Source organism: Eubalaena glacialis, chromosome 12, assembly GCF_028564815.1.
Source record: "Eubalaena glacialis isolate mEubGla1 chromosome 12, mEubGla1.1.hap2.+ XY, whole genome shotgun sequence".
Classification (NCBI taxonomy): domain Eukaryota; kingdom Metazoa; phylum Chordata; class Mammalia; order Artiodactyla; family Balaenidae; genus Eubalaena; species Eubalaena glacialis.
The window spans coordinates 93,710,750-93,724,669 of record NC_083727.1 but is presented as its reverse complement, the minus strand read 5'-3'; the positions used below and the strand labels follow the sequence as shown (position 1 = coordinate 93,724,669).

The window sequence follows — 13,920 nt, the reverse complement described above, 5'->3', positions numbered from 1 at the left end:
GTGTGTGTGTATGACATATGTGTGCATGCCCTTGTGTGATCTCATGCATTAAGCCACTCAGCTCTCTTGGAAACTGAACCATCCAATTTACTTGTTTTGACTGACAGTGGCTTCTGTCCAACCAAGCTGACCAGAAGTCACCAGTGACTAATATCTAAGAACCCTTGCTACATAGAGTAGATTTTCTTATTTGCACCTATAACAGAAAACTTACCAAATATCTTAGGCAAAATCCTAGCTGTGCTGAGTAAACGTAAAGGGGACAGTTATTTTTCTATGGTGTGTTGGCAGTAAGGTTATATATCTATCAGGTTAGAAGGCCTATGCAAGTCTGTACAAGGTGATGCGTATTATAATTACAAAAGAGCATAATTAAATGCTATAGTTCTTCATCTTCAAAGTCTCCATGATTCCATATTACATAAAGTCTCCTGGGCCTCAGAAGAAAAATGCCACCTCAAGAAACTAATACTTTGTTCAGGGTCTTGACTTAAAAAAATTTACTGCTATCACCTCGCCAAACTTCAAAGTGTAGGTTTATTTTAGGATAATGGGATTTATATGCAAATCACTTCATTTATTACTGTATCACATTGTATGTAAGTATAAAGTGCAGTTAATATACAAATTCTACTCTACGCTGCTCAGAATAGGCTTCCCTCCATTCATATAAATCAGTTTTCTAGTTTAAATATTAAACCTTAAAAAAAAACTTCACTTTGAGAATATTATACCTGAGATATAGGTTCTATGGCACTTTGCATATGTTCTTGCTCCAAGTGAGCATATTCACCTTTTTTTATTTTGTCTTTTAACAGAACTCTTAAGCACTTCTAATTCTAAGAAAAGAACCCCAAAGAATCACAACTGTTGAGAAGCAGAATCCAGGCCACGCTCAGGGACGCTGTATGCATACTCTGGGAGATGCATTAAGACCCTGTGGGAGACATGGCTCTGAGGATACGTAACACTTTAAGAATAATTTTTCTTTGGAAACTTAGAAAAATCAATCAAGTTATTTTCATCATAAAATAACGGAAGTACTGTACCCCAAACATAAGTGCCCATCTTTACAATTATAATTTAAAATTTCTGAAATTTAAAAAATAAAAAAATTGATGTATCTTCATTGGAGTCCAATATTTAAAACTTATAAAGCATGCCGTCAGATAACATAGTAGCTTTCTTGTTATTTTCATTTTGTGTATATTCATTAGAGATATTTTAAATAAATGGTAACCTGTGGATTATAGAAGTGAGAAAAACACTCTTGAGGTGACATTTCTTCACTGATGAGTGTTATATACCTTTAAAAGCTAAATGAAGTGACAAGTTAGAAGTAGACCTGGCACCACCAGTGACTGTGCTCTTGAAGAGAGGATATGGTCAAAGACTTGGTGATTCTACAGATACTGGGAAGGTCCCTGAAGATGCCTGAAACCAGGACCCAAGGGCTAAGTGCAGCCTCATACCATGGTTAGCACCACAGGAAGCTGCACAAATTCCGATTGTCTGTGAGGCTCTCTGAGAGCGACTCAAGTAAATTACACTCGTGGAGACTGCTTGGGGAAACATGAGAGAGAGTTTGCCAGGACAGTGTGCATTGGTTTTAGAGTACCATGGATATGGCCTCTCCTTCACCACGTTAGCTTTTTTTTTTTTTAACATCTTTATTGGAGTATAATTGCTTTACAGTGGTGTGTTAGTTTCTGCTGTATAACAAAGTGACTCAGCTACACGTATACATATATCCCCATATCCCCTCCCTCTTGCATCTCCCTCCCACCCTCCCTATCCCACCCCTCTAGGTGCTCACAAAGCACGGAGCTAATCTCCCTGTGCTATGCGGCTGCTTCCCACTAGCTATCTATTTTACATTTGGTAGTGTATATATGTCCATGCCACTCTCTCACTTTGTCCCAGCTTACCCTTCCCCCTCCCCTTGTCCTCAAGTCCATTCTCTACATCTGTGTCTTTATTCCTGTCCTGCCCCTAGGTTCATTAGAACCATTTTTTTTTTTTTTAGATTCCATATATATGTGTTAACATATGGTATTTGTTTTTCTCTTTCTGACTTACTTCACTCTGTATGACCGACTCTAGGTCCATCCACCTCACTACAAATAACTCAATTTCGTTTCTTTTTATGGCTGAGTAATATTCCATTGTATATACATGCCACATCTTCTTTATCCATTGATCTGTCGATGGACACTTCAGCTTTTAAGTTCCCTGGAGACAGCATCTTCAAACAGATCTTGTGAGACTCACACTTGTCACCAGTTTGACCAAATAGGCCCAAAGGGCTGAGGCTTTCCATTCCCAGAATTACTACATCCAAATGATTCATTGCTAGCTAGTATATTCCCTTATATCTACTGCAGTTTTACTTTAAGTGGAGTGTTGGATGAATCATCTCATGAAATTCTTTCTACAGATCTGGGCTTCTAGGAAAAGCAACAGCATCTTTAATTCTGAGTTGTGTTTGTCTGGAACACCACATCTTGCTCCACCTCCTTCACTCAGCCCAAAATGCCCTTGCTTTTCTAAGAAACTCTATTTTTTTCTGGAGAAGTTCTTGGCTTGCATGCTTAACTTCCCAGCCTGCTGCTTTCTTACTCTCACGGTCCTTGATGAAGATTGATTTGATCAACTTCTGCAGCGGTTGAGCCTCTTGATTACTCTCTAGCTCCTGTACTGCATCCCGCCTGCTGAGAACTCCTTTTCGGAGCTGAGAGCCTCCTCCACAGCCAGTCAGTAGCACCTTATGCCTGGTTTCCGCAAATAGGATCCAAGAGATGTCACCTTGTTGCACCGAATTCAATTAACAGTATTTTTTTTTAGACTTATTTTATTTATTTATTTATTTATTGTTTGGCTGCGTTGGGTCTTCGTTGCTGTACGCGGGCTTTCTCTAGTTGCGGCGAGCGGGGGCTACTCTTCGTTGCGGTGCTCCAGCTCCTCACTACGGTGGCTTCTCTTATTGCAGAGCAGGGGCTCTAGGTGCACGGGCTTCAGTAGCTGTGGCACGCAGGCTCAGGAGTTGTGGCTCATGGGCTCTAGAGCACAGGCTCAGTACTTGTGGCACACGGACTTAGTTGCTCTGCGGCACGTGGGAGCAACTTCCCGGACCAGGGCTCGAACCCATGTCTCCTGCACTGGCAGGTGGATTCTTAACCACTTCGCCACCAGGGAAGCCCCAATTAACAGTATTTTATACCAATCTTAGTAAACTCTGTTTTAAAATATAACAGGGGAATTTTATCCACTTTCCCTTTATTCATTGTGTAAACCCAATTAAATCTTATTTTACACCCCACAATACAGAAGTCTAGACCAGAGGGCAGACAGTAGAAGCAAGAAGAAATACAATCCTGCAGCATGTGGAACAAAAACAACATTCACAGAAAGACAGACAACATGAAAAGGCAGAGGGCTATGTAACAGATGAAGGAACAAGATAAAACCCCAGAAAAACAACTAAATGAAGTGGAGATACGCAACCTTCCAGAAAAAGAATTCAGAATAATGATAGTGAAGATAATCCAGGACCTTGGAAAAAGAATGGAGGCAAAGATCAAGAAGATGAAAGAAATGTTTAACAAAGACCGAGAAGAATTAAAGAACAAACAAACAGAGATGAACAATACAATAACTGAAATGAAAACTACACTAGAAGGAATCAGTAGCAGAATAACTAAGGCAGAAGAACAGATAAGTGACCTGGAAGACAGAATGGTGAAATTCACTGCTGCAGAACGGAATAGAGAAAAAAGAATAAACAGAACTGAAGACAGCCTAAGACACCTCTGGGACAACATTAAACGCAACAACATTCGCATTATAGGTGTCCCAGAAGGAGAAGAGAGAGAGAAAGGACCAGAGAAAATATTTGAAGAGATTATAGTAGAAAACTTCCCTAACATGGGAAAGGAAATAGCCACCCAAGTCCAGGAAGCGCAGCAAGTCCCATACAGGATAAACCCAAGGAGAAACACGCCGAGACACATATAATCAAACTGGCAAAAATTAAAGACAAAGAAAAATTATTGAAAGTAGCAAGGGAAAAATGACAAATAACATACAAGGGAACTCCCATAAGGGTAACAGCTGATTTCTCAGCAGAAACTCTACAAGCCAGAAGGGAGTGGCATGATATACTTAAAGTGATGAAAGGGAAGAACCTACAACCAAGATTACCCGGCAAGGATCTCATTCAGATTCAATGGAGAAATCAAAAGCTTTACAGACAAGCAAAAGCTAAGAGAATTCAGCACCACCAAACCAGCTCTACAACAAATGCTAAAGGAACTTCTCTAAGTGGGAAACACAAGGGGAGAAAAGGACCTACAAAAACAAACCCAAAACAATTAAGAAAATGGTCATAGGAACATACATATCAATAATTACCTTAAACGTGAATGGATTAAATGCTCCAACCAAAAGACACAGACTGGCTGAATGGACACAAAAACAAGACCCATATATATGCTGTCTACAACAGACCCACTTCAGACCTAGGGACACATACCGACTGAAAGTGAGGGGATGGAAAAAGATATTCCATGCAAATGGAAATCAAAAGAAAGCTGGAGTAGCAATACTCATATCAGATAAAATAGACTTTAAAATAAAGAATGTTACAAGACACAAAGGAAGGACACTACATAATGATCAAGGGATCAATCCTAGAAGAAGATATAACAATTATAAATATATATGCACCCAACATAGGAGCACCTCAATACATAAGGCAACTGCTAACAGCTATAAAAGAGGAAATCAACAGTAACACAATAATAGTCGGGGACTTTAGCACCTCATTTGCACCAATGGACAGATCATCCAAAATGAAAATAAATAAAGAAACAGAAGCTTTAAATGACACAATAGACCAGATAGATTTAATTGATATTTATAGGACATTCCATCCAAAAACAGCAGACTACACTTTCTTCTCAAGTGCACACGGAACATTCTCCAGGATAGATCACATCTTGGGTCACAAATCAAGCCTCAGTAAATTTAAGAAAACTGAAATCATATCAAGCATCTTTTCAGACCACAACGCTATGAGGTTAGAAATCAATTACAGGGAAAAAAACATAAAAAACACAAACACACGGAGGCTAAACAATACGTTACTAAATAACCAAGAGATCACTGAAGAAATCAAACAGGAAATCAAAAAATACCTAGAGACAAATGACAATGAAAACACGACGATCCAAAACCTATGGGATGCAGCAAAAGCAGTTCTAAGAGGGAAGTTTATAGATATACAAGCCTACCTCAAGAAACAAGAAAAATCTCAAATAAACAATCTAACCTTACACCTAAAAGAACTAGAGAAAGTAGAACAAACAAAACCCAAAGTTAGCAGAAGGAAAGAAATCATAAAGATCAGAGCATAAATAAATGAAATAGAAACAAAGAAAACAGTAGCAAAGATCAATAACACTAAAAGCTGGTTCTTTGAGAAGACAAACAAAATTGATAAACCATTAGCCAGAGTCACCAAGAAAAAGAGGGAGAGGACTCAAATCAATAAAATTAGAAATGAAAAAGAAGTTACAACAGACACCGCAGAAATGCAAAGCATCATAAGAGACTACTGCAAGCAACTCTATGCCAAAAAAATGGACAACCTGGAAGAAATGGACAAGTTCTTAGAAAGGTATAACCTTCCAACACTGAACCCGGAAGAAATAGAAAATATGAACAGACCAATCACAAGTAATGAAATTGAAACTGTGATTAAAAATCTTCCAACAAACAAAAGTCCAGGACCAGATGGCTTCACAGGTGAATTCTATCAAACATTTAGAGAAGAGCTAACACCCATTCTTCTCAAACTCTTCCAAAAAATTGCAGAGGAAGGAACACTCCTAAACTCATTCTATGAGGCCACCATCACCCTGATACCAAAACCAGACAAAGATACTACAAAAAAAGAAAATTACAGACCAATATCACTCATGAATACAGATGCAAAAATCCTCAACAAAATACAAGCAAACAGAATCCAACAACACATTAAAAGGATCATATACCATGATCAAGTGGGATTTATCCCAGGGATGCAAGGATTCTTCAGTATTTGCAAATCAATCAATGTGATACACCATATTAACAAACTGAAGAAGAAAAACCATATGATCATCTCAATAGATGTAGAAAAAGCTTTTGACAAAATTCAACACCCATTTATGACAAAAACTCTCCAGAAAGTGGGCATAGAGGGAACCTACCTCAACATGATAAAGGCCATATATGACAAACTCACAGCAAACATCATTCTCAATGCAGTAAAACTGAAAGCATTTCCTCTAAGATCAGGAACAAGACAAGGATGTCCACTCTCACCACTATTATTCAACATAGTTTTGGAAGTCCTAGCCATGGCAATCAGAGAAGAAAAAGAAATAAAAGGAAGACAAATTGGAAAAGAAGAAGTAAAACTGTCACTGTTTGCAGATGACATGATACTATACATAGAGAATCCTAAAGATGCCACCAGAAAACTACTAGAGCTAATCAATGAATTTGGTAAAGTAGCAGGATACAAATTGAATGCACAGAAATCTCTTGCATTCCTATACACTAATGATGAAAAATCTGAATGACAAATTAAGGAAACACTCCCATTTACCATTGCAACAAAAAGAATAAAATAACTAGGAATAAACCTACCTAGGGAGACAAAAGACCTGTATGCAGAAAACTATAAGACACTGATGAAAGAAAGTAAAGATGATACCAACAGATGGAGAGATATACCATGTTCTTGGATTGGAAGAATCAATATTGTGAAAATGACTATACTACCCAAAGCAATCTACAGATTCAGTGCAATCCCTATCAAACTACCGATGGCATTTTTTACGGAAGTAGAACAAAAAATCTTAAAATTTGTATGGAGACACAAAAGACCCCGAATAGCCAAAACAGTCTTGAGGGAAAAAAACGGAGCTGGAGGAATCAGACTCCCTGACTTCAGACTATTTTACAAAGCTACAGTAATCAAGACAATATGGTACTGGCACAAAAACAGAAATATAGATCAATGGAACAAGATAGAAAGCCCAGAGATAAACCCATGCACCTATGGTCAACTAATCTATGACAAAGGAGGCAAGGATATTCCATGGAGAAAAGACAGTCTCTTCAATAAGTGGTGCTGGGAAAACTGGACAGCTACATGTAAAAGAATGAAATTAGAACACTCCCTAACACCATACACAAAAATAAACTCAAAATGGATTAGAGACCTAAATGTAAGACCGGACACTATAAAACTCTTAGAGGAAAACATAGGAAGAACACTCTTTGACATAAATCACAGCAAGATCTTTTTTGATCCACCTCCTAGAGTAATGGAAATAAAAACAAAAGTAAACAAATGGGACCTAATGAAACTTCAAAGCTTTTGCACGGCAAAGGAAACCACAAACAAGACGAAAAGACAACCCTCAGAATGGGAGAAAATATTTGCAAACGAATCAATGGACAAAGGATTAGTCTCCAAAATATATAAACAGCTCATGCAGCTCAATATTAAAAAAACAAACAACCCAATCCAAAAATGGGCAGAAGACCTAAATAGACATTTCTCCAAAGAAGACACACAGATGGCCAAGGAGCACATGAAAAGCTGCTCAACATCACTAATTATTAGAGAAATGCAAATCAAAACTACAATGAGGTATCACCTCACACCAGTTAGAATGGGCATCATCAGAAAATCTACAAACAACAAATGCTGGAGAGGGTGTGGAGAAAAGGGAACCCTCTTGCACTGTTGGTGGGAATGTAAATTGATACAGCCACTATGGAGAACAGTATGGAGGTTCCTTAAAAAACGAAAAATAGAATTACCATATGATCCAGCAATCCCACTACTGGGCATATACCCAGAGAAAACCATAATTCAAAAAGAGTCATGTACCACAATGTTCATTGCAGCACTATTTACAATAGCCAGGACATAGAAGCAACCTAAATACCCATCACCAGACGAATGGATAAAGAAGATGTGGTACATGTATACAATGGAATATTACTCAGCCATAAAAAGGAACGAAATTGGGTCATTTGTAGAGATGTGGATGTATCTAGAGACTGTCATACAGAGTGAAGTAAGTCAGAAAGAGAAAAACAAATATCGTATATTAACGCATATATGTGGAACCTAGAAAAATGGTAGATGAACTGGTTTTTAGGGCAGAAGTTGAGACACAGATGTAGAGAACAAACGTATGGACACCAAAGGGGGAAAGTGGCGGGGGATGGTGGTGGTGGTGTGATGAATTGGGCGATTGGGATTGACATGTATACACTAATGTGTATAAAATGGATGACTAATAAGAACCTGCTGTATAAAAAATATATATATATATTTGTTCATATGGTGGTATAAGTAATCCCTTTCTTGTATGTACGTTGTAATTATCTTTTCTCAATTTGTCTTTTCTATTTTGCCTGGCATTTTACTGTTTCTATAATCATATGTATGATTTGATTTAAAAAAAAAGTAGCATAACTCAGCTATAAGATATGCGAAAAAAAAAAAAAAAGAAGTCTAATAATCTATTTTATAGTCCCAGTTCTCCAGTGATTCTGTACTTGGCAAAAAAAAAAAGAGTTCCCATATTCAAGTAATTTTTTAAATCACAATGATCTGAAATCTAAACAATCTGAATATATTTTAGGAAGAGACTGGTGAAATGGGTATATAAAGCAAATTTGGACTGGGCAATCTCTTCAAGAGTTAGGTGATTAAGTAGTATTCTCTTGGGGAAATGGCATTTTGAAGGAATCAGACCTTTAAACAAGTGTCTGAAGGAACTTTTACTTATTGAAGTGTCTTTGTTTAATGTCATCAGAAAGATTAAGCAAGAGGACAGCAGCCCAAATAATCATTAGCTTGCAGCAAGGTATCATTGTTTACAAAGTTTGTTGGGTTTTACTGAGTCTAACATTTACAGGAGTAAAGAATTTGCATATCAGGCTGAATAATTTCTAAAGGAAACAAAGTAACATCAGTGAAGCAGTCAGATATCAGAGACATGTTTAAGAAGGACTCAGAAAATAAGTTCTGAACCTCCTACCACTTCAGCTTCAGTTTCCCTCGTGACAATGATAGCTTCATAACCACAGGGATCATGACCCTCTAGATAATGAGGCAAAATGTACTCACTTGATAATTAGCGCAGCTAGAACAGCTATGGAAATTTATGTTAAATTTACTTTAGTGAAGAAGAGAATTTTCTTAGCATCAGCATGTGAAACTCTAATAATTCAGCAATTTAAGTTAAAAATAAGACAAGGTAATTGCAGTTTAATTTACAAATATAACAATTTTTTTAAGTTTCCTGAATAAGTATGCTAACCTCTTGTGAGTGGATTCATTATTTAGAATCATCTTTACAGTATTAGAGAAGACAATGTGAAAATCATTTTATTGATGGATTGAAATATATTTCTTGTATTTTTATTTATCATATTTCATGTGGTACTATATTTTTAAATGTTTATTTAATTTATGTCTGCAGTGAAATACATATTAAAAGATCCTATATCATATGGTCGCTTATTTGTGGAATCTAAAAAATGATACAAATGAACTTATTTACAAAACAGAAACAGACTCACAGACATAGAAACCAGACTTATGGTTACCAAAGGGGAAAGGGGGGGAGGGATAAATTAGGAGCTTGGGATTAACCGATACACACTACTATACATAAAATGGGTAAACAACAAGGGCCTACTGTGTAACACAGGGAACTATATTCAATATCTTGTAATAAACTATAAGGGAAAAGAATCTGAGAAAGAATAGATTTATATATATATATATATGTATAGCTGAATCATTTTGCTGTACCCCTGAAACTAACACAACCTTGTAAATCAACTAGACTTCAATTTAAAAAGAAAGAAAGAGAGAAAAGATAAAACATATCGATAAGTAACCCTCCCCCCCAAAAAAGATACTATACCAAACATAAACTAGTGAAATTAAGAAGCCTTGGGTCTCTTAGAATAATGACTAATGTTCTGAAGCAAGTGTTTTCTGCAAAGGGCCAGACAGTAAACGTTTTAGAATCTCTGCCACAATTACCAGACACTGCTGTGTAGCACAAAAGCAGCCTTAGCCATTATGAAGACACATGAGCATTGCTGTGTTCCAGTAAAACCTGATTTACTAAATCATACAGCAGGAATTTTTGACAGCCCTGCAGGGCCACAGTTTGCTGACTGCCCCCCGCCCCCCGAAATACAAGACTTGTTCTGTGTATTTTCCCTTCCTATCTGATACAACCTGGTAAAATAGCTACAAAGCTTAATCAAGGATCAGATCCACATACCTTTTCCCCAGGAATTCCAGGAGCACCCAATTCACCTTTAAGACCAACTGCACCCTGAAATATAGAAATGCTCATTAGGAGTTTTTACAAAGGTGTATTAATTGCTAAGGGTGTCATAGATGAGTTGCTTTTTCTCGCACCAAAGTGTGTGCTGTTAAGTTCTTTCTTCCTATTATTCACAAGTCATTAAACTACACTTTTGACAATTAATAAATTATCAGAAAGTTAATAATAAATATCAGAGTGCTAATCAAAACTCAAACTAGACATTCTCCACGCAGACATATGCAGTACAGCTTTCTCATTTCTTTTATATCTATCAAAGGTTAAGGAATGATTCTATCGCTGTTACTTCAACTAGTACCTGGTACTTTCAATTCAAATAAGTCAAGAAATTTCAGACTCCAAGGTACCCATACTTTTATATTTAGTGTGCCTGGTCTTCCATTACATCCTCCAGGAAAACACTCCGAAGCTGGGTCAATCCTTTTGTCAGTTTCCCTGCTCATCCACGTAACTGGAAAAATCTGCTCAGTGAAGCTGATGGGCTACCTTTATCTGCCTTGATGGCTCTTTCACAAATTCAGTCTAATAAATTTATCCTTGAGACACTGGACAATAATGTAAACTTTCTGAATGAATCTCTCTAACTATCACTAATGCTTGGTAGAGATTAATAAATACATTAGAATTCTATGAGTATATAATACATTACCCTGATATTACATGTTAATTTCAGATTTAAGGCATACAAATAAATGTAAACTTCAAGTTCCTATAGATTAGATGAGATTATATCAGATGGAGTAAAATTACAAAAACAAAAAAGGACCTGTCAATTAATCCAATATGCTCAATATTGGATTAGAAAGGATGAAGAAATATTCTTTATTTCTCATATTGACACAGACAAAAATTCAAAACCATAAATATTAAATCTTGCTTCTTTGAGGTTATTACTAAGGGAAAAATATTCCTTCTTTTAAAAAATTATGAACATATTTTGATTCAATTATTTTTTATTGGTGTGGTGTGTCTTCAGAACGGGCACCTGAGTAATGTCAGATTGGAGACAAAATAAAGGGAAATTCACTAGTAATCTCTGGGTTAACACACTAGACCACTCAAAATGGAAACTTCCATACAGTGAGATTAGAGAGTAGGGGTAGTAGAAAAAAAACAATACCAAAGTTTTTGACTACAGAGTCAAGTAGGTTAACATTTCATCTTAAATGATTTTGATTTTCTCTAAAAGTATACCTACAAAGCAATCATTTCATAAAGCCTACACTTTTCGGGAAATTAACTTGATATGGAAGGTAATAATACAAAAATAAGCTGGAAAATCATTCCCCAAATAGACCTCAGATCACACTCCTCCTTAGGTTCAGGAACATTGAAATTGAGCTGCTATTTTATAAAACTGAGGGAATTTCAACTCTGAAGTGGGTGAAGGTATTAGCAAGGGTATTAAAGAACTGAGAAAGTAATGTGGTTGCTAAGTAATTAGGCTGCTAACCACATTTGCTAAGAAAAGGGAATTAAAAGGTTCAGAAACTTACAATAATTGAGTCTAAATGAAAGAAAAGTATTAATTATTTCAAATAATGTCATCCAGAGTTTAGCCTTGGACAGAGGGCATGGTTAGGATGGTCTGATTGGGTGGCCTGATACAGAATATTCCTCACAGCTATGTGTTTATAAGCAGTGGTTGAATCTCAAACTATCTTTCTCCATGAGAGGGGGTCATAAGCTTTATGAAGAAGGAAGCAGCAGTAAATCAGACTAATGAAGCATCACAGTGTGGATGAGAAAATAGGCAAATAAACACTAAGTCATGACAAAACTTGTGGCTTTTCTCCAAATATTTCTGATTCACCATTAACTAGTGGGTAACATCAAGCTAAAACTAATCAGGTCACTAGGTAAATTTTTTTTAAAATGCTTTTGTTTGTAAAGGAAAAAGTGTAGTAGAACATTAGTGAATAATATAACAGTTCTTAACGATTTAGCTTATCTAGCTCTTTCTCTGCAGACTGACTCTTTGCCCTGCTTGGCAAGGTCCACTGGGCAACTGGGGCATAGAATTCACAGGTTCTAGAAACAGCTGAGTTGATGACTTAGACTTTCCTTGTGGTAGAATGTTCATTCATTCAACGTATTTTTAGCTCCTATTATGTGCTGTTCTATGTATGAACAGTTCACAGAACTCATATTCTAGTGGGGGAATAAATAGAGGTATAATGACAACATGTCAAGTAACAATACAAGTGCTAAGAAAAGAAAGAAGATAGAGGTGGAATGAAGGGATGCTTTTTACACAGAGATGTCAGAAGAGGCCTTTCGACTTTAAAGTGATTTATGAGACAGAGCCTAAATGATGTGAAGGAAAGAGAAATGTGAATATCTAGAAGAACATTCCAGGTATATGTAGCCTGGTGCAAAGACCTTGGAACAGACATGAACAAGGGGAGAGTGTAGGAGCCACACTATAGGGAGGGGTAGTGGGGTAGGGAGAGCTCTACACATTATGGGAAACCTTGTGGCCCGTGGTTAGAGCTTCAGTGTTATCGTGAGGGAAACAGGAAGCCATTGGTGGGTTTTGATCCAGGTGGGACAAGATTTACTTACAGGATTATTCAGAACATTGTCTAACTCATAGGGTACAGGCAAAAATAAAGTAAAATTTGCTCTTTATAAAGCTGCCACAGATGACAGTAAGGATTCTTAAAACGTAAGACCTTCAGAAATATTGTAATGAGCAATACATAATTTGGAAAGAGATTTGGGAACTGTATTCTCCAAACTTTTCTCATTTTATCTCGTTGGGCCAAAAGTAAAATGAGAAAAAGGAGAATGAGAAAAATTAAATTGCAAAAACTAGCACACTATATCTAAAAACAGTCTTGTCAAATAAGATTGGGAACCAAAGACACAGATTTGAATGAAATACTTAAATCACTGAGTGATCTTTTGAAGAAATGACTATCATTAAATTATTAATATTTACTATAAGTGGCAGATAACAACTCAAGGTTTTAATAAACTAAAACATTTAATCAATTGAAAATCCTAAGGAATTATTTCACAAAATGAAGATGTGTTTGGTTTTGATCAAACCACATATGAAACTAAACTCAATCTAAAAGGATTACCTCTACCTCTCCTTCAACACGTGAACAATTACACTGTGGATAGAAAAGTAGAGGAAACATACATTTGCTAAGTATCTACTGTGTGCCAGTTCCTGGTACTAAGTATTCCTTCTTCACAATAAGCTGTTGACTCAGTGTTATTAAGCATCATTTTCAAAGCAAGTAAGAGGTGGACAGGATTCAATCCCAAGTGATTCAGGCTCCAAAGTCGTACTCCTTCTAATATACTGTCCTACAGCCCCTAAGTATACTCTCTTGGTCTTACACACCAAAAGAAAAACCTTGAGAACAACATCTGGTTGCCTTAGTAACACTGCACTTCTGATCATTTCACAAAATCAACTATTCAATATGCCTTAGAGCAAACATGACTTTTGATCTTCAAACTATGC

General features: G+C 36.6%; 1 protein-coding gene across 1 annotated transcript in view; it reads right to left on the bottom strand.

The window, feature by feature from the left end:
- COL19A1 (collagen type XIX alpha 1 chain) overlaps positions 1-13,920 on the bottom strand; it is a 322,067-nt gene that overhangs the window by 232,272 nt on the left and 75,875 nt on the right. The window contains exon 10 of the mRNA XM_061207711.1: positions 10,374-10,427. Coding sequence (XP_061063694.1) covers positions 10,374-10,427 — 54 coding nt within the window. The remainder of the gene's footprint in view (positions 1-10,373; positions 10,428-13,920) is intronic.